Source organism: Prunus dulcis, chromosome 2, assembly GCF_902201215.1.
Source record: "Prunus dulcis chromosome 2, ALMONDv2, whole genome shotgun sequence".
In the NCBI taxonomy this organism is placed as follows: Eukaryota; Viridiplantae; Streptophyta; class Magnoliopsida; order Rosales; family Rosaceae; genus Prunus; species Prunus dulcis.
Window position 1 is genome coordinate 18,083,508 of NC_047651.1, and position 20,716 is coordinate 18,104,223.

Consider the following 20,716-nt stretch of genomic DNA (forward strand, 5'->3'; position numbering starts at 1 on the left):
ATAGCAGCGGCGGGTAGGGGGGGCATTTTAAACCGAAAAACCGCAAAAACCAACCGATATTTTACCGCAATAAAACCGCAATCGCGGTAAACCGAACCGCAATCGCGGTATTAAGAACCGAACCGCATTTGCGGTTGCGGTTGCGGTATTTGATTTTCAAAATTTGCGGTTACCGAAAACCTCAAAGTATAGCCGCACGGCTATACTCTATGAATAATTAAGTAAAATTGTAAACCCTTCTCTTCTCTCTCTGTAGCCGTGAGATGAAAACCTGGAATCTGTTTCTTCTCCTGATTCCCATTCGTCTCTCTCTCAACTCTCTTATTCCCATTCGTCTCTCTCTCTCTCTCTCTCTCTCTCTCTCTCAACTCTCAAAATCGGCTTCTCTCTCACAGACCTGAATCGAACTCATCTCTTCCTCTCTCTCTCGATCTCAATGAAGTGGATAAGTACTTGACGGATCCTTTTGAGAGCCCCTTGAGTAAACAATTCAATCTCTTGAATTGGTGGAAAGGGAACCAAACAAGATATCCTATTCTTTCACAAGTTGCCAAGGATATCTTTGCAATTCCAAGTTCTACGGTTGCTAGTGAAAATGCTTTTAGCCTAGGCAAGAGGATTGTGGATCCTTTTAGAAGCTCTTTGCATCCTAAAATGGTAGAGGCATTAGTGTGTACTAGTGATTGGCTTAGAGCGGACGAATTTTCCTTTTACAAAGAACCAACGGATGATGAGGTTGAATTCTACAAGGAAATGGAAGATATGACAACTTGTAAGTAATTAGTTTATTTATGCTAATGTTATTTATGCTTCTTCTTATAATAAAATGTACTAAACTATGTTGTTTTATTTGTAGATAGCATTGGTGCTCAAACAACACAAAGGGGTTCTTCAAATCCACTCACCACCAACACTTGAGTTTGTAACATTGGTGTATTGCATTTTTCCTTTTAGTTTGTAACTTTAATTAACTTTGAATTGGATTTTTCTTTTTGGTTGTAACTTTAATTCATTTTGCTTTTGGTTTGTAACTTTAAAGGATTTGGAATTGGAATGCTTGAGAAGTTTAACTTTAATTGGAATGTTTGGAATTGTAACTTTAATTTTCTTAGGTTGTGAATGCTTGAGAATTGGAATCGATTGTGAATTTATATATGCTTGAGAAATTGAGGTTGTGTATTTATTTATTTAGGTTGTAAATTTATATTTTTGTGAATGCTTGAGAATTTGCGGTTTTAAACCGCAAATTCGCGGTAACCGACCGCATTTTTACGGTTTACCGCAATGCGGTAAACCGCAAAATGCGGTCGGTTTGCGGTTTCAAAAATCACCAAACCGCAAATAGTCGGTCGGTTTGCGGTTTGAGTAAAAATTCGCGGTTACCGAATCGCAACCACCCCTAGCTGTCATAGTCCCAACAAAAGCCCAAAGCCTAGGTTGCTCGAGTCAAATCCGAGTGACAAAATCCAGCTCACAATCATATCACCCGCAGAGGAGGAGGACACGTGTGTGAGTTCGGAATGGATGCAAACGAAACGACGCCTTCCTGCGCCAATCACACGCAGTTTATTTGAAATTCAATATTAAACGAAAATATCCTAAAATTCAAAGTGCATTGTGAACCTATCATTATCTCACTACAAGACAGGGTAGTAGCTTGACTATTTTTACTTGTATGCCTTACCTTCTTCAATCGATAGCACTCGTATTTTCTCCAACCTATGACAAAGTGCTTCAAATGATAATAACATGGTTACCAAATATTTCTTTTTCTTTTTTTCCTTTGCCTCCTTCTAGACATAAAAGTCTTCTTAAATTCTTGCACACGCATCAACGAGGTCTAACCCAATAAAAATGATATTAACTTACTAAACAATAATTACAAGTTCAAATTCTCATGACTTCCTTCCTCCTATAATTTAGACCATCACTCACATATATATTTTTCTTTTAAAGAAAGAGAGAGAAGCAAAAAGGCATGAGGGAACTTGAGAAAGTAATAAAAAGTATTGGGCCTTGGACTATTAGGTGCATAGATAGAGGTCAAAGACTCAAAGTTAAAGAAAACACGTTCAATCTGTAAGTCGATGTTGCCCTGTATGGCGGCACAAGTGGAAACCCAAACACGTAAGCATCCACATTGGACAGAAACCAAAAATACCTTTTACAAAAAAGACTTCGTCAATAATCTTCTATCAATTCAGTTGCGCCGCAATCTGCATTCTGCAGCATGAGATTGCATGCATCATTTTCGACCTTTCTTTTTTTATTCAAAACCATGATGAAAGGTGTCACGGAAGATCTCAACCGTTCCTTGCAGCGCTAATCACTCTCTGACGGTCTTGATCTGCTCATTCCAACACATAATATATGTGGCTACTCACACACTCAACTCAAGCACCGACCGACCTGTTTGCTCTCTATATATATGTCTGCGCAATATTTTAATACAAGCTTGTACGGATATTTATTTATGTTGCTTGGGCGACCAGTTGTTCTAGATGATTGTTCCTGCTCGACAATTCAACTCACTCTATAAATAGCTGTCTCATTTCTCAAACTACAACAACAAAAACAACAAAACATGGAAATCAATCGTTTTTCTCTCAGAAACCCTTTGAACAATCTGCGGCTCTTCAACTTTACTCAAATATTAACGTTGACGGCTTCGACATCTGTCCACGACATACTGGCCTTTGTCATCCCTATTCTCTTGACCTTCGTTCAGATGAAATACCCTAATGAAAATCTTTTTAAGACGCGCCCTGTGGCCATGAACATCGTTCTCTACACCTTACTTGCTTATAGCCTGGCCTTTGGAGTTAGGCACCGATTTCTTAACCCGGATAGTCCTTATCCCTGGTTTCACATGGCCATGATACTGTTTGGCTTCGCCTCGCTAGCCTCAATCCTCTCACTCGTGTTTCCAAACTACTACTCAAGCTGGCCCTTTATGCTGTGCTTTTTGAGCATCTTGCTGTTATTTGGTTGGCTGCTGCTGGGCTTGGCTCGCACGCTGTGGAGACAGATCCAAGCCCAAATTGGACATAGAATATTCCCTCGCCCCATACGTGCAATACGACGTCGAGTGAGGAGGCCACGTCCACTTTTGCCGCTGACCATGCCAGATCAACAAGTGGGACCCTTTGCCGTCACTCCCATCATTACACAATGATAGCTTATCAGATGCTCTACCGTCTTCTGAGAACCTATCAGTTCTTGTTTTATCTAATGTTTCTTTTGGTCGGCAGTTTTATATTTAATATTTTTTTGTTTTCTTATGCACTGTATTTATATTTGGCTATTTTTGTCTTGTCTTGTGTAATTGAATTCTCCTGTATCTATGGACATCAATCTTGGTTTGTAAATCCGTTGCCAGACAAATAATTCGTCGCATTTATATTTATATTTATATATATTTGTTATTTTCATTTATGAACTGGTGATTGAATTCTTGATCGTCAGCCAAAAGTTTTCTTTTCATATATACAACACATGCGTGTTTGAGGACGATGATGCACTTTCATGAATTTGGTCACTAACAGAAATTGGCAACAGATGACAGTTAATTTGGTCAAAGTTGGACCAACTTGATCGTTCAATTCTCTAGCTCAAAATGTAAACCTCTTTATTCGACCTTTAATAAAACTTCTATCATTCTGGCAACTATATCACTTCGATCGGACATAGAATAATTTTCAGACATTGGAATTAAGTGATATATTTATTCTTTTAAGTTACACTATAAACTTTGAAATTAACATCTCATAACTATGACTGAGAGTTACAATATAATCAGTATAGCACATATATGACTGAGAGTTTGTTGAAGATTTTGAACAAACCTCGCTGAAAATTATCAATTAAGTAATTAACTTAATGATAGTCACTCAAAACCTAAGTAATTTTCCTTCGTCTTTTTATTCATTTGGTTGAACTAGACCCTTTCAAATATACGGTTTGTGGGATAAGGCCGTTATGAGAGATGATGTGTCCATGTGTGGTCCCAGATGGTTCGGTGCAAATTTTTCTTTGCAGCTAGCTATTATAAACTACCATTTTCCATAATCTCTGTTAAATTATTTATAACCCAATATTGTATGTTATTTCAATATATATATAGTTTAGAGTTGGGGTATCTAGCTACATTCCAAGACCCAACGTGATCTCTGTCTCTCTCCCTTACACCCATGACTAGGTAAATGTACTTTGTGTTTGAAAAATAATGAAAATGTCATTGAACTCGAACATTATGCACTGTTACCAGCTTTATAATATTAATACACACTTACGCGTTGGGATATCCTCAACGCCTTATCTAAAACTAATAAAAAACATGACAAAGAAAACACGCCATACAAAACAATTAGTGCCCCACGGCCTTGTTTACTCTTGAAATCAAGATGAAATGAAGATGTGGCGGAATAGGAAATGAACACGACACCAACTATATCCAATCGTTAACATTACAGGCCCCAAAAAAAACTTTCCACCCACTGGCTTGCACCACCTATCCCAACTCCCTAACGTTTCTCAAAAGTCAATAACGCAAAAGTGAAATACCGGAATAATTGTCAAAGGCATAAAAGGAAGGCCCGTGGAAACTTCTGGGGATTATTTATGTCATGCTTTGGAATTTTATGAATTTCCGTATTGTATTCTTCTCAAGGTGAAGCCGGTATCTACTGTTAAAACGTAATTAAACAAGATGAAATGGAACCTTTGTTAAAAAATACAAATAAAATAAAATTCCTCCATAAATAACACACCTTCGGTCTACACTTCAACATCCAAAACACCCATCACCTCTCTTTCTCTCTCTCTAGTCTCAGTCTCAGTTTCAACTCTCTCTCTCTCTCTCTCTCTCTCTCTCTCTCAAAAACCCCTCACCGAGGCTATGACTATCTCGTCTCTTCTTCAAAACCCCTTTGAAATGATCCCTTCTTCTTCTTCTTCTTCTTCTTCTTCTTCTTCTGCTGTCAATTTAGTCCGTCTCCACCTAGGAGAAGTCCATTTCCATGCGATGAAAGCTGCAGAGGTTGAAGAAAGCTGTAACGAACCTCAAAGGGTCCATTCACGCCCAATCAATCGACCCTCTTCAGCTGATATCATGTCACCAAATGCCAGTCGACTGTACTCGGCCGCAGTAACCAACGGCACAAACAGTACCACAAGCTTGAGCCCAGAGAGGGTCTTTTTGTCTTCAATCCCCGTCAACGGCCTGAGCCGACAAGATGCAATCGCTGCAAGTGCGGGCTACCGCCTGAACATGGACTTACACAGCAGCAGCAGCCATCATGTCGTGGGTTTCTGTTTTCTGCCGCCACCTGAGCTTGCCGATCTGAACTACGCGGCGAGGCGCATCCCGGACCTCAACTTGCCACCATCAGATGTCTCAGCTTCGGAGCTGGTCCTAAGAATCAAGGACAGAAACATCCTCCTATTTATCGATGCTGTGCGTTCGTTGGTTGTCAAGCACGGGAGCCCCGAGGAGCTGGCGGAGTACATGAAGAACAAGAGCAGCTTGACCAAACCCCAGCTTTGGAATCTTGATTCTATTCGGATCTGGAATATGCTGTCCCTCTCCCGGGGAGGTGAAATTGAGAAGGAGCTGGTGGATGAAGGCCTGGTCGAAGCCCCAATTCGCGTCGAGGATCTTCCATCGCCGCTGGATCTGGTCCTCGCTCCGCCACATCACTATAAGGCCTCCGGCAACCAAGATGCTAGGATTGATTACAAGTACAAGCAAGCATCAACTTGGTTCGACAACAACAAAGAGACTTTGGTATTTATAAATTATTTATGCATCCAACTCTCAGACTGCCGTCTAATTACCTTTGATTATTATAGATTTGTATTATGCATCCCATATATGTTAAACCCAATTTTCAGTCCTCGGATGCTCGAAATTATGATGTTGTTGATGAGGAAGAGGTCCAGCGCAGCGGTAATTATGATGTTGTTGATGAGGAGGACGAGAGCAGCGGTGATGAGGCTGATCATCATCAGGACCAGAAGCGCAAAGCGGTGGCTGTTATGGACGACCAGGATCCGTATGATCAGCATCTCCAGAGGAAGAAGGCCAGGCACTGTGGAGCTCTTCGTATTGATGAGCCCGCCAATCCATGAGTCTGAAGCTGCAGAGGAGAGGACTCATCATCATCAGCCTCAACCCACCAGTTCAAATGCCCCATCCATCCATCCATCCACTTTTTTCTTTAATTTTTTTCTGCAATTATATATACACGAATGTATGACTTTAGTTATACATAAATAAGATGCTGGTCTGGATCCAGGCTGGAAGTTTTTCGGGTATTATTATATACGGATGTTCCGATGTTGTATTATCGGGACATATATATTTATGTCTCCTTGATTGGTTTGTTATTGCAATGTATTAGAATAATCAATTTGTACTGCTTATATATTCATCCTTTTTGGAATTATGGACCAATTAATCATGTGAGGTAGCTGCACACAGTTGCATGAATTTAATTATTTTGAAGAAAAAATAGCTAAATTGATGAAGGGTGGTCTTTTTTTTTTCATCTTTTTTTTAATAAATAAATAAAGTTATAGTACTTATTGAAGAAATGAACATAGTACAAGGCCACAAAAGTGCAGAAATGGGTAGTGACCAAATGAATTGATCTGGAGACAATTACGCCTCAACCAACAAATATATATTCAAATCCCTTATTAGCAGCCCGAAACACTTGTACTCAGACTAACAATATAAATCCACCATGTAATGATAGATTCGTATCACTGTCGAAAGCAAATACAAACCAAAAAACTCCTAATGAATAATAGAGTAAAGGGTGGTCTTTTGGTTGCAGTGATCATACAAATTCAAGCAAAAGGTTTAAATTATGAGTGACCAAAGTTTGTCCTTGCAATGTATAAATGACTAATTTTTTCCATAAATCTTCTTCTGTCACAACAGCCTAATTATTAAAGATTGACTGAAAAATGTGAGTTTGGGTGAGGTAAGCTTAAAGCCCTTTGGCCCTGGAAGGAGTCTCCCATCCCAACCACGTTTGTTATTTGTTCAATTAAAGCAGCGGATGAATTATATTCAACGCCCTCAATTAAAACACAGCTGAATTAAAAGCGACCTTCTCCTCAATCATTCTGTAAACATCGGCCAATAAAAAACACAAAGATAATACGATTAACAGCAGCAAAAAATTATACGATTAAATAGAAAATATAAGAGCATCACTTGATGTGTATCGAGTAATAAGGGGCCAACTTAGACAATTGGAGTCATAAAGTGAAACACTACCACTACTACCCCTTCCACTGAAATTGCGGGTGAGATTGAAAATAACAAGAAATGTGATTTTCTACTTTTTCTTTCTTCACTTTTTCCGTGCCCATAGAATCCAGACAAGTACTGGGCTCACCTGCTTCACTCCACTCGTGTTTGCACACTATAACTCCTGCAGACAGCCTCCCTCTGCTCTGCGATGCGTTTTGGTCCACAAACTGTGCCACACGCGCAGGACAAAAATTGTATGCGGTCGCGCCCAATTTTGGCGGGGTCTGGTCCCCGGTTATCGTCACGCCAATGATTAGACACCAGCCGACCATCAACGAGAATAACTGTTGTATTTAATAGCTTTTTCTTTAAAAACAAATTCTTATATTTAACAACATTTTCCGTTTGGTTCTTTGTTTATTTATTTGCGCAATCCTGTTTAGAAAGTAAATAGATGTGTGTTCGGGTTACCATTTTCATGACTGATTAATAGCTTACAAGGCTAAGTGTAATCAATAGAAATCTTGAAAGCTGTTACAAATGTCTTGCTCTTATTTGTTTTCATTATTCATTATGAATGTGCATCTTTATTTGTTTTATATAAACTAGCCTTTTCGTTTGCGTGAGAGATGTTCTTTTAAGTAAGTCCTAGTAAATACAAACGTCTCAGTCTCTCCCGTCGCTTTTGTTGGTGTGAACAGGTTTGCTTTCATTCTACGTGGGAGTCGATTTGGTGAGTTGTGGACCCCGTTTGCTAAATGGTGAAAAAATCTATAGATGGCGACACGTGTGTATTTTGATGCACAAGCTACACGAAATAAAAGAAAAAAAAATTTCTAAAATTCTAAACCATCTATACGCTGTATTCTCATTGGTGGCGTCACACTTTATTGAAGAAATTAAAGCTTTTAACCCCATCAAAGAAGAGCCAAAACGCGTAGCAGGGCCAACAAGGCCCATGATAGTATCCCAAAATCTCCTAACATGTGAAGAAGAAATGAACGCTCACTTCAAAGTCCAATCTGGTCAACGGAGGGCAACCTTTTTTAATTCCAAGTTCAACACTACAATGGCGGTGACGGTAGGAAGCACCGTTTGATGACTAGAAACAGAATATTACAAATCAATCACCTGTCCCACCCTGCATTATGCATTTTGGTTGGTATCTGTTCACAAGGTTTGATAATTATTTACATTTTAGTTTTTGTTCTTTCGTTTTTTCACTAGAATATAGATATAAAAGAATGAGAATAAAAGTGAGAAAAGGATATTAACTTTCGTCGTAAATACTACAGTTATCTCTAGGATTTGTGGAGAGATATTGACTTTCGTTGTCCTAATTTAATGAAGTGTGCGTTGTATATATCATGTGTCGCAAATGGCCCCTTGTCATTGAATTTGTTTGCACTTTTTGATTGATTTGCATGAATTTCTATCTCTCACATTAATACTAAAGTTGGAATATGAATCTTATAATCATATCATTATGATGACTTTGATAAATGGTTGCTGGCCGTGATGTTAACCTGCCTATACTTTATTATCCGATTCAGGTACATTATATTTTATTGGCCTGTCATTGGTGGGTTCTTTCCCGGTGGGCCATCAATGCGTTTCCTTATCCGTCGCCTAGTTGAACCAAAAGAGCAAGTAAGTATAGTCACCCACCCACACTCTACCTTGGTGACGTGGCGGTATCAGGACCGTTCAGCTTAGTCCTTTAGGCGCACGAGCCTTATTACAACACCACCATTACCATATGCGCTGGTCACGTGGCAGTATTTGGAATTTCTCATTTCCAAATTCCAAAACTCCTTCCTTCTTCCTTGCGTTCAAAGTTTTCATCTTTGAGCCTCATTCGAAGAGATTTAAAATTATAAAAGAATTTTGTTAATGTATTAAAATAAACAGCTCATAATTTGTCTGGATTCAAATTGTAGAATTTTTTTTTTAATCAGATGGCCAAATATCTGTGTGTATTGGTTGTATCGGATAGGACATGATTTCTAAAAATTATAAGTGCTTCAACTATCCTGACCTCGAATTTCATTTTCATTCAAGAGTATTTTTCTCATCATTTTAACCTAATATGTATTTTTATTACTCTTCTCAAAATTTGATAAATGTCCACATGCATAACCATACATGGTCCTTAAAATCATCAACGTATGATTTTTTATCCTCAACAGTTGCAAGTTATAGCACAAAATACACTCTTGCATGCATTTGTTTAAGCTCCATTGTTTTTTCAATGGACTTACATTTTTTATTTATTAATATCCATCTATTTTCTTTTATTGGTTGAGAAAAGGCAATAAGCAATGACCATGGTTAGTTACTTCTAAGCCACACCCAATAATACTCATGTCTTTAATTTTCTCAGATAACTAAAACACATGGAAATGAGAATCTAAACTTGCGTTGCATTTGAAAGCGAAGAAGATGACCATCTGTATTATTATTAATTATTAATTGAATTTTCTTTTTTCTCCGACCAAACTGCAAATAACAATTTGATTGAACCATTCCTGGCTAGCTAGTGAAACAGTTGGTATTTACCAAAGAAACAGTTGGTAGGCCCACAATTGTTTTTTTTTTGTTTTCTCTTTGATGATGGGGACATGGATCATCTTCTTAATTTTTTTTTAAAAAAAAAATTATAATACAAAGCCTCAGCGTGTGCCTTCAAAGTTCACCACCGTCCACCATAGCCTTTATTCTCCAAAAACCCAAAATCCTAAACCCAAGAATTCAACAGTGATGTCGAACCCTCTCCATCCAGACGCCTCTGTTCTTGCAAGCCTAATGGAATCTCACTTCAAGGAACTAGATCTGATCCCAGAACAGTTTCTCCAGAAGAAAGAAGAAATGGTTCCTATACTGGAAAACTGCTTGTCACAGTCTTGCCTTGAAGAGGGTCTTGCAGAACAAATAGCTGTCGATAAAAGCAATTCAGCCCATCGGATTAAACCCGGTCCTGTCGACTCTGCTTTCATCAAGGACTGCGTGGGGCAGGTTCTGATGGCCAGCAACAAACGCTTCATCAAAATTATGCATTGCTCCCTTGTCCAAGCTGGCAAGGAGCAAGAAGCTCAAGAGTACCTCGAAAAGGTGAGCCCTGCATCCCGGGTCAAGCACTTTGAGTCCATCAAGACGTGGAATTACCTTAGTCTGCCATTCCAGGTGCTCAAGGTAATGGAGGATATGGGATTAGGCACAAATCCGTCTAGTTTCTTCATGCCTCCAGCACCACCTGAGGTTTTTCCCACTCCGGCACCGGGCTGGAGGCCCAGCCAAGCTATGGCCGACGGTAACGTTCCGTCACCTTGCTTTAGAGGCTTAATTGACAGCTTGGTAAATAAATTTGGAGTTTTACTTTTACAGCAAGCCTTTATTTATTTTGTAAATATTTTTACTGTAAGAAATTTGTTGATTTGGGTTACTTAGGTAAGGATAAGAATGTTGTATGTGTACATATACATGCTTAGTCAAATAATTACGTTTGTGTATATGTTTTATTATCGAGTAACAGAGCATGACAGAGATAACAGAGCACTGAGTAACTGTGGCCAAAAGCATGATTTCTATCTTTGGAGTACTAGTTGGTGTTCAGTACCTGGTCTTTGTAATTCTCTATGTAAAGAGACTAAACGTAGTTAAGATTAATTGTATGAAATTCTTCTGTTGTGATCAATTTTATTGTTGAAAGATGAATACCTATGTTCCAATCTTGTTTCAGGATGAGGCTGGCATTGTGCCTGAGACCGAGGACAGCCCTTCAACAGCCGTGGAGCTTAACCCTGTCGGATTAGTTCTTCATGTTGGTGAGGTTACAGACCGGTCTATGATGGATGCTGCAGCTGAACACAAGCAGAAGAAGGGGGTGATGGAAGTAGAGGTCTCTGACACACGGACTAAGCATCACCCAGTTATCCTGTTTTCTTTCTTTTTACTTTGAAGACTAAAATCATCCTGGTTTTGCTCTTGCGGTATTAGAATGATTCGATATATACTTGCAGTATGTATTAGGAGCCATGACTTTATGCAATCCTTTTGCATATGTAGTTGCTGCACGGGATTTGCATCCTTGTTTATGTTTGGACATCTTTTTAACATTGGTTGATCCTGTTATGAATGCTGCTTTGATATAAACTGATGACCCGCCACTTCCACAATTGCAATCTGTTTGATACTTGAGAATGTATTATAAATTTCAGAAGACCAAGATTCATTATAAATTCTAGGAAGCATGATAAGTCCAAACTACAGCATGCACCTTATATCTAGTCATCGGCTGTTTTCTGTTGATGCATGAAGTCCTTGGGTGTTATTGGACCCTGCATTTGAAAATGAATGATAACATGATACATGTTTAGTTCTGTCTTCTCAGCACGATAATCAATCTTCTATATACTGCCCTGTAAGATTGTTTCCATTATCTCCTGAACTGAAATTGTCCTTACAAACTGGTTCTAAGCACAAATGTGACCGTCACGTGTTACTATGATACATCCAATTCTTTAGGAATCTAGTGCTGATAATCTTTCCACGCTATAGTTGCTTTTCTGTATGGCAATCACTAATATGTATCTATATGTGAAAACAGATTAAGCTACAAGGTAACAATTTCCTTCCCTGATGGAATTTCTTACAACACCAAGCATATTTCCTTGGTTAGAAAGGTAGCAACCAGATTCATCCTCTTAGAACAACTTGCAAGATTCCCTATATTTGACTGCGCATATCTCAACCATGCATTGTTATTAACAGAAACGTTCCTTCAGCATATTCCCCTGCTCGTTTTTAAAACCCAAAAAACCCCCCTCCTATAGCATATTGAGTCTATTTCAGAGAAGGGATGAAGTTGAAAGGTGCAAAAATGCCATGGTATTGGTTTATCAGGTGTAAAACCAGATTAAAGATACTGATTGGTATGAATCTTGCAGCTTAATCTGTACATACTAAACATAAAAAATGTTCTATCATTTGCCTCGTTACTTTTGGAAAGTAGAATATCTACCATTCCAAGAGACAAATGCATGCCCCACCCACACCCAAATCCTCCTTAGTTTAGTTTAGTACAGACACTTTCGTTTACGTCTCAAACCCAAACACCACGAACACAAGTACTTGCTTGTGGCCCCATATTTTATTACCCATAAAAGATAGAAAAGCTCTCAAGACAATTTGGGAAAACCCTTTTCCTGTCAGCTCACAAGGCAGTGACAGAAGCCAATGTTTGCAAATACTATGGCATATATAGCCTATTTGGAAAGGGGGACAAAGCACATATTCTGTAATGAAAAAAAAGGTTCTTTGCCTCTCTAATATCATATAGCTTTTCATTGAATAAAGCAAAATTCATGCCCAAAAATAAGAAAACCAGACCCTACATCCATAATCTCGTTGCGTACTAATTCATAAATGAAAGAATATCCATCATAAGATTAATCTTTTGAAAACAATACAACTTGTTCCATCTCGATTGAGTGATTGCAGAACTTACACCTTAATTGAATCTGCATTACTGTGCACAGTTATGAAGAACCCCTGAGCTTCTCAGAAGATATCTGCAAAACACAAAGTTCGAGCTACACACAGAAGCAAGAGGGTTACGGCAAGTAAAATTCAACAGAATTGTCAGATTCAAAACTCATCAATTCCATGTCAAAATATTCACCTCATTGTCATCAGCCATAGGAGCACTAAGATCTTGCTTTGGGCTGGCTGCCTACAACTCCCAGAACGTGAAGCTGGTGTCGAAAACTAACAGCAAGCCAACCACATCCATAATTCCATATGGAGCAACATTTGTGGACGTTGCCGCGTTTGAATGATTTTTAAGATTTCTTACGGATTATATATAAAGGGGCATTTCCGTTATTTTTCCGAAGTACGTTGGACAAAATTGAAATTTCAGAATCTTCACTAAACCGAAATCAGCTTACCGTTAAGCTGAGCTTCAGTTTCGACTTCTTCAAAAAGTCGTTATTTTGGAGTTTAACTTTTTCGGGCAAAATACCAGCTGATATAGTACTAATGCTAAGAGCATGTCCACCCTAAGAGCAATCCCATTGATGCAGCCCAGCCCGAGGCAAGGGCAGAAAAAAAAAAAAAATTTCGCTCCAGCGGTGCGCCCAGGCCCGGGGGTGGTGTGGGACCCACCAACTCGGGCCAGCCCGAAGGCCAAACCAGCCCCAGGTCCAAAACGCGGTTGCTGACGTCAGCGCTTGCGTCACGCTGACGTCAGCTAGCGCGTTCAAAAATTTTTTACCGTTGGCGCGTGCATTAAAATTTGAACTGCGCGCGCTGACGTCAGCGCGACGCCAGCGCCAACGGTACGCTGCCACGTGTCGCGCTCTCTGCCTTCCGATCTGCTTCTCCTTTCTAATCCAACGGCTGAGGCTTTTTTGGGTGAAAAAAATATGAAAAAAAATCATAAAAAATTCTAAAAAATTCTAAAAAAATCTGATTTTTTTTTTTCTATAAATACCTATCAATACCCTTCACTTTCAACACCAATACTCTTACATTTCATTATACTTCTACTATAATTCACTCTTTTTACACAACATTTTCCTCTTTTTCATCTATCATTTTGATTTCATATTTTTATGGATTCTTCTATCGAAACCGGAGGGGCTTGGAGCACCATGGAAGATGTTTCCTTGTGTGAGGTTTGGCTCCAAATTTGTCATTGTCCCGTGTCCGGCAATGAGATGAAATTTTTTCATATGTGGAAAAAAAATTCATGCCGAATTTTGTGAAAAAATTCCGGGGTCTACTCGTACGGAGATGGCATTATCCAGTAGGTGGAAAATTCTCAATAAAGAGTTGGGAAAATGGAGAAATGCCCTAGCAAAAGCGATGGACAACTATAGAAGTGGGCAAAATCGTACTAACGAGGTAAGTATTTTATAATTTTTGTTTTATTAAGTTAAATCTCCTAATATATATATTTTGTTAATATTGCTTGCATTTTCAATATGTTGTTAATATTTTTTGCATTTTCAATATTTTGTTAAAATTGCTTGCATTTTCAATATGTTGTTAATATTTCTTGCATATCCAATATATTTTAAATATTGATTGCATTTCCATTTTTTTGTTAAATAGATGATTCAAGCACAAATGTGGTTCGGTGCAACCGGGGGTGGCAAAAAAAGTTTCACCCATCATGAATGTTGGGAGGTGGTGAAATATTGCAAACGCTTTGTTATTATTCAGACGGGTCCGGAGGTTGTGTTGAAGGATGCCAAAACACCTTTCGACATCTTTCCTGTATCCCTCTTGATATGTAGCAAATAATTTTTGCTTCTGGGATCGGGGATTTGGGATGGATTTGACAAAAGTCGTCCACCTCGGGTAGATTCCATCAGCTAGGTAGTATCCCGTCTGGTATACTGTATTGTTGACTTCATAGGTGACATTGGGGCCCTGGCCTCTCAATACATCGTTGAAGACGGGGGATTGACCCAGCACGTTGAGGTCATTTTGTGATCCTGCAACTCCGAAGAAGGCATGCCAAACCCATGTGTCGAAACCAGCAACCGCTTCAAGGATGATACTTTTTTGGCCTTTTCGATTTCCATAATCACCTTGCCAGGCAGTTGGGCAATTCTTCCATTGCCAATGCATACAGTCGATGCTACCAATCATTCCAGGGGATCCTCGAGCTTCGGCTTTTTGTAGAAGCCGTTGGAGGTCCCTGGGAGTAGGTCTACGAAGGTAGTCCCTAGTGTACAGAGTTTCAACAGCTTGACAAAATCTTACCAAAGCCTCCAACGTAGTGGACTTCCCCATCCGGGCAATCTCATCCACCTGATCAGCAGATGCTCCATACGCCAACATTCGTATAACAGCTGTAAGCTTTTGCTCCGGAAGAAGCCCCAAAACCCCAGTAGCATCACACTTTTGAACAAAGTATGCATCATAATTGCAAATATCATGCATGACTTTATTGAACAAATGAGGTTGCATTCTAAATCGCCTTCGAAAATCAACATCAGAGTACAAAGAAGTTGGGATAAAATAATCTTCCAAAAGATTCTTACCCCGAGAATGCCTATGTCTTTCCACATTCCGGCGGCGGCCGGCTTGTGAACTATGGCGGGGACCTTGGTTCTCTTCTTCTTCCAAAACCACTGCTATGAGAACTTGCTCATCGACTTGTCTCTGCAACTCATTGACTTCATCTGCTCTACGGTTTCTCTCTCTTGCCTCTCCAAACATCTCCTAAATTCTTCCATTCAGAATGAATGAAGTATGAATTATAAACTCTCACAAATGAAAATATAGAAAGATGTGGTGTGAGAGGTATGAGCTGAGACTCTGGTTTTATAGAAAAATTTGGCAAGATAGACATGCCACGTGGCTTGATTTTATTGGATGAAAATCTTATCTGAAATTTGAAATTCATCCGAAATTTGAACCCTAATTTGTATGAAATTTGAATTTTGAAATTCATCCGAAATTTGAACCCAAATTTATCTGAAATTTGAACCCAAATTTATCTGAATTTTGAATTTTGAAATTCATTCGAAATTTGAACCCAAAAATTTATCCAAAATTTGAACTTTGAAATTAATCCGAAATTTGAATCCAAATATCTTATCCGAAAATTTTATCTGATTATGAATAGTCTTGACACGTAGGAATCCGAAAATCTTATCTGAAAATATTACCCAAATTAATTATTTTCATTAAAAAATAGGAGGAAAAAACAAAAAAATGAATAGTAATTGCCATGGCTAAGGACAACGAGTGGAGACACAATTTACTATTTGCAAGGGCAAGCACTATTCACATGAATAGTGCTTGCCCTAGCTCCACCCTTGCCATGGCTAAGGCCATGTCCAGCGCAAGGGGCTGGCCCAGGCAAAAGGCAGAAACGAGCCCGAGTCCACCTCCAGCGCAACGAATCCAGCCCGGGCAAGCTGGGGGTCCTACGAGCCCGGGCAGGCCCAAGGGCAAACTTCGACTGGGCTCGAGCCCGAGTTGGAGATGACATCAGCGCTGACGTCACGACGACATCAGCGCTGACGTCACGACGACGTCAGCGCCGTAAATACACGCGCCAACGGTAAAAAAAATTTAACTGAAGTGCGCTGACGTCGTCGTGACGTCAGCACCAACGGTAACACGCCACGTGTCGGCTCCGGGTGGCTCCGATTGAATTTTTTTCAGAAATCCTACGGTTCTCATTTTTTTGGCCAAAAAAATTTAAAAAAAATCCTAAAAAATCAGAAAAAATTCGAAAAAATTCTGAAATTTTTTTTAAAAAAATACCAAAAATGTATGTATTTTTTCCCTATAAATACCTAACCATTTTATCTACTTTCAACACCAAATCTTCATACAATTTCTTCTCCATACAATATTTTCTACTCTCCACTCACATAATTCATTTTCCACACCAAATCTCCATACAAACTAATCTCCTTCCAATATTTTTTTACTCTCTACTCATATTTTCCACTTTCCACACCAATTCCATATAAACTCTTCTCCTTCCAATATTTTTTACTATCCACTCACATTTTTGTACTACTTTCCATTTGTAGAAAATAAACAAATGGCATCTTCTGTTGAAATCGGAGGCTCGTGGTCAACCCAGGAAGATATTGCGTTGTGCGAGTCTTGGGTGAACGTTAGTCATGACCCTATCACGGGCAATGAGATGAAGTTCCATCATATGTGGAGCAAAATTCATGGAGAATTTTGTCAAAGATCGGGTTCCATTCGGACCGAAATGGCTTTGTCTAGTAGATGGAAAATTCTAAACAAAGAGTTAGGGAAATGGAGAAATGCATTGACAAAAGCAAAGGAGAACATTCGGAGCGGTGTGTGGCACAATTTTAGAGGGTGAAAATCTTATCTGAAATATGAGATTATAATTTTTTAAAAATATCTAAAAATCTTATCTGACATGGGACACGTGGCACAATTTTAAATTATGAAAATTTTATTGGAAATATGAGATTATAATTTTTATTAATGAATATCCGAAAATTTTATCTTGAATAAGACACGTGGCAACCGAGATTCACATCCGAAAATCTTATCCGAAAATTTAATTACAAAAGATTATCAAAATTAATGATTTAAAGTATAAAAAAATAGGAAATAAAGTACAATGAATAGTAATTGCCCTAGACTTGCCCTAGACTTGCCCTAGACTTTGCCTTTGTGGGTGGAACCATAAATGGCAAGGCTGACACTATTCACGTGAATAGTGTCAGCCCTTGCTTGCCCTAGCTTGCCCTTGCCTTAGAATTTGCCCTTAGCCATGGCAAGGGTGGAGCTAGGGCAAACACTATTCACGTGAATAGTGCTTGCCCTTGCAAATAGTAAATTGTGTCTGCACCCGTTGCCCTAGCTAAGGGCAATTACTATTCATTTTTTTGTTTTTTTCACAAATGTTTTAATAAAAATAATTAATTTAGATAATATTTTTGGATAATATTTTTGGGTTCGTACATATCAATATTTATTATAAAATTCATATCTCAATCGGAAATTTTTTTGGTATTTATAGAAAAAAAAAGAGTATTTTTTTGGTATTTTTTTAAAAAAAAAATTCAATTTTTTTCATTTTTTTATTGCACAAAAATTGGCTGCCGTTGGATTGGAGGAAAAAAATCTGATCGGAGAGCTCAGAGTGCGACACGTGGACTTTTAGTGGTACTGTAGCGGGTACTGTAGCACTGCGGCACTGTAGCGGGGCACTGTAGCTAGCTGACGTCAGCGTGACGTCAGCAACCGAGTTTTGGACCTGGGGCTGGTTTGGCCTTCGGGCTGGCCCGAGTTGGTGGGTCCCACACCAAACTCGGGCTTGGGCTGCACGCTGGAGGGACTTTTTTTTTTTTTTTTCTGCCCTTGCCTCGGGCTGGGCTCCATCAGTGGAGCTGCTCTAAAGGCAAATGGGTGGAGTTGCTCTAAAAGGTTAAGGTTAAGGTAAGGTCAAAGTAAGGGCTGTTTACTATTCACGTAAATAATAGCAGCCTACCTTTTTTGGTTCCACCCCAAAAGGTTAGGACTAAGGCAATTACTATTCATTGTACTTTATTTTTCATATTTTTTAATACTTTAAATCATTAATTTTAATAAGCTTTTCAGATAATATTTTCAGTTGTCACGTGTCACTATTTATTATAAAATTACCACATAAAATTTCAGATAACATTTTCAGATAAAATTTTCTATTTAAATTTTCGGATAAGACTTTTGATTGCCACATGTCCATTATTTTTCAGAAAAAATTTTCGGATGAGAATTTCGGTTGCCACATGTTTTATTCTAGATAAAAATTTTGGATATTCATTAAAAAAAAGTTATAATCTCATATTTCAGATAAGAATTTCACCCTCTAAAATTGTGCCACGTGTCATCTTTATCTTCTGAATTCCTCTATAAAACTACACCATCAACTCATACCTCTCACACCATATCTTATCTATTACTTCATTTCTCAGATTTTACAAAACACATTCTACTCTCAATGTCAAACTTGAGGAGGGTGTTGGACAGGCAACAACAAGAAGATGAAGAAATCCGGCGCAGACATGCTGATGAATATCGGGAGGCCTATGAAGAAGAGGAAGAAATGCTTGTAGCAACGGTGTGTATGCTTAATCAATAAAGGCAACACTGCCGTTGTCATGCCCCGAATGTGGACAGACGTAGGTGTTCGCCTGTTTTATGTTCGTTCATGTGATGGTAGGGTAAAATTCCCCGTTGCCTTCAAAACTATTGACTGGTCAACAAGTCAACTTTCTTTAGTGTGCGAGCGTGCCACTGCTAGCAATGAGAATTCTAGCAGACTTCTCAAAAATAGATTCCTTGCGCCCAAGTTACTGATTTCTAAGCAAGCAATTGTAAATTTGGGGGATGAATATCTCCCAAGTAATTTTTTTTTTTTTTTGCCTCAGACTGGTGAGGACTTTCAAAAATTTTCATAGCACAAAACTGGTAGTTCTAGCTAGAATAAATGATAAGATGACGAACCATTTTAGGCAGAACTCCCTTTTACAAAACTCAAGAATGAAAAACCAACTCTAGAAAGACAAAAAGAGGGCTGGACTTCCATTTTGCCTGGATAGATGCTTCTGATCAGGGCTAGACTGGGTATGCCTGTGCCGGACTGGACTGTCAACAACTTCAACTGCTAAGTTTCAGCTGTAAATCGATACCAACGTTCGAGTTTGGCAGAGCTTTAATCTATTTCAGGCCCTGGAAGGATTTTTGAAAGGGTAGAATTGCAGCTTCTTCAGTCTGAAAGGGGCAGAAGTTGCTGGACTTGAGGATTACTGAGCTGTAACTGCACTGTGGTACTTGTTCTGCTTGATCAGGGCTCTCCATAAAGTTGTTGAGGTTTTCATATTTGTAAAAACCCGAACTCTGCTTGTCCTTGGCTTATGCTGCCAAATTTGTAACTAGAGAAATCTTGTTTTGAATGACTTATTTCTCTAAGTCTGAAACTTGAAGTTTTGATTTGTAGCTGACTTCTTTCTTGTGACTCAATGAGCTTTTGGTTGCTTCAGGTTGTTTGAAGGTTGTTTGAGATCAAATGATCATTTTGAGTTTTTGTTTTTGATTGATTTTTTGGATGTCTCTCATATTTACCTACTCTGGCAGAGAAGAGCCATCAGTAGTCAGTTTTCATGGAGAAAGAACACAATCTGACGTGATGGTCAGTTTGCTTTTCTTCTTTGAATAACTCCCTTGCTTCCTACTCTTGGAAAGATCACCTGCTCTGATGCAGAATTATATACAAAAGGATTCTGATATTTTAGTCGCAGAGTTTCAGAGAAATCTTTCTGCTAATGACCTGCTTTCATTAATTCCCAATCAACTCTCCTATGATAGTTGAAATTGTTGACTTTTCAAAGTCAGGTAGTCACGTCGGTTCTGAGAATAGGCCTTCCAAAAAGATCTGCTTACTTGCATTATGGATTTTTTGAGATAAATGGTGAGAATTTAGAAGCTGGGCCCAATCAATTTTTCTTTAGAAATTTATCGATCTGTTTTGGTAATGAATTGCCATTTATTGGCAATTTTATTGTCCTATTTTGTTTTTTTACACCTCTGCCATTTTGTAGAAGACATGGGCCTATTTTGTTTGGTTTGGGCTGCTTTTCTGAAATCAAGGCCCATTCTTTTTTTGTTTTGTGGGCTTTTTGATTTTGGACTGGGCGTGCCAATTTTGGCTCAAACAGTAGGGAGTCTCGGGGTAAGAATCTTTTGGAAGATTACTTTATCCCAAATTCGTTATATCCTGTTTCTATGTTTCGAGAGAGGTATATAATGCAGCCACATTTGTTCCAAAAAATCATGCATGATATTTGTAATTACGACACATACTTCATTCAGAAGTATGATGCTGTTGGAGTTTTGGGTCTTCTCCTGGAGTAAAAACTTACAGTTGCTTTGTAGATGCTTGTTTATGGGGCA

General features: G+C 38.8%; 3 protein-coding genes across 4 annotated transcripts in view; all 3 read left to right on the forward strand.

Moving 5' to 3' along the window:
• Window positions 1-981, forward strand: part of LOC117618305 — a 1,653-nt gene extending 672 nt beyond the window's left edge. The window contains exons 2-3 of the mRNA XM_034347896.1: window positions 396-772; window positions 857-981. Coding sequence (XP_034203787.1) covers window positions 396-772; window positions 857-918 — 439 coding nt within the window. The 3' untranslated portion in view covers window positions 919-981. The remainder of the gene's footprint in view (window positions 1-395; window positions 773-856) is intronic.
• Window positions 982-4,806: 3,825 nt separating this feature from the next.
• Window positions 4,807-6,414, forward strand: LOC117619343. Its single transcript, XM_034349271.1, has 2 exons — window positions 4,807-5,785; window positions 5,893-6,414. The coding sequence occupies exons 1-2, from the start codon at window positions 4,898-4,900 to the stop codon at window positions 6,127-6,129; spliced, it is 1,125 nt and encodes a 374-aa protein (XP_034205162.1). The 5' UTR covers window positions 4,807-4,897; the 3' UTR covers window positions 6,130-6,414.
• Window positions 6,415-9,977: 3,563 nt separating this feature from the next.
• On the forward strand, window positions 9,978-11,303 carry LOC117619695. Of its 2 annotated transcripts, XM_034349699.1 has the most exons (3): window positions 9,978-10,375; window positions 10,448-10,574; window positions 11,004-11,303. In XM_034349699.1, the coding sequence occupies exons 1-3, from the start codon at window positions 10,025-10,027 to the stop codon at window positions 11,006-11,008; spliced, it is 483 nt and encodes a 160-aa protein (XP_034205590.1). In that variant the 5' UTR covers window positions 9,978-10,024; the 3' UTR covers window positions 11,009-11,303. The 2 variants fall into 2 exon arrangements, with proteins under 2 accessions (XP_034205590.1, XP_034205589.1); XM_034349698.1 differs by having other exon boundaries at window positions 9,978-10,574.
• Window positions 11,304-20,716: the final 9,413 nt, after the last annotated feature.

Bases quoted from the DNA above. Each gene is read 5' to 3' on its own strand.
- LOC117619343 (XM_034349271.1), top strand. From the start codon at position 4,898: ATGACTATCTCGTCTCTTCTTCAAAACCCCTTTGAAATGATCCCTTCT. The intron at 5,786-5,892 runs GTATTTATAAAT...CCCAATTTTCAG, and splicing joins ACAACAACAAAGAGACTTTG to TCCTCGGATGCTCGAAATTA.
- LOC117619695 (XM_034349698.1), top strand. From the start codon at position 10,025: ATGTCGAACCCTCTCCATCCAGACGCCTCTGTTCTTGCAAGCCTAATG.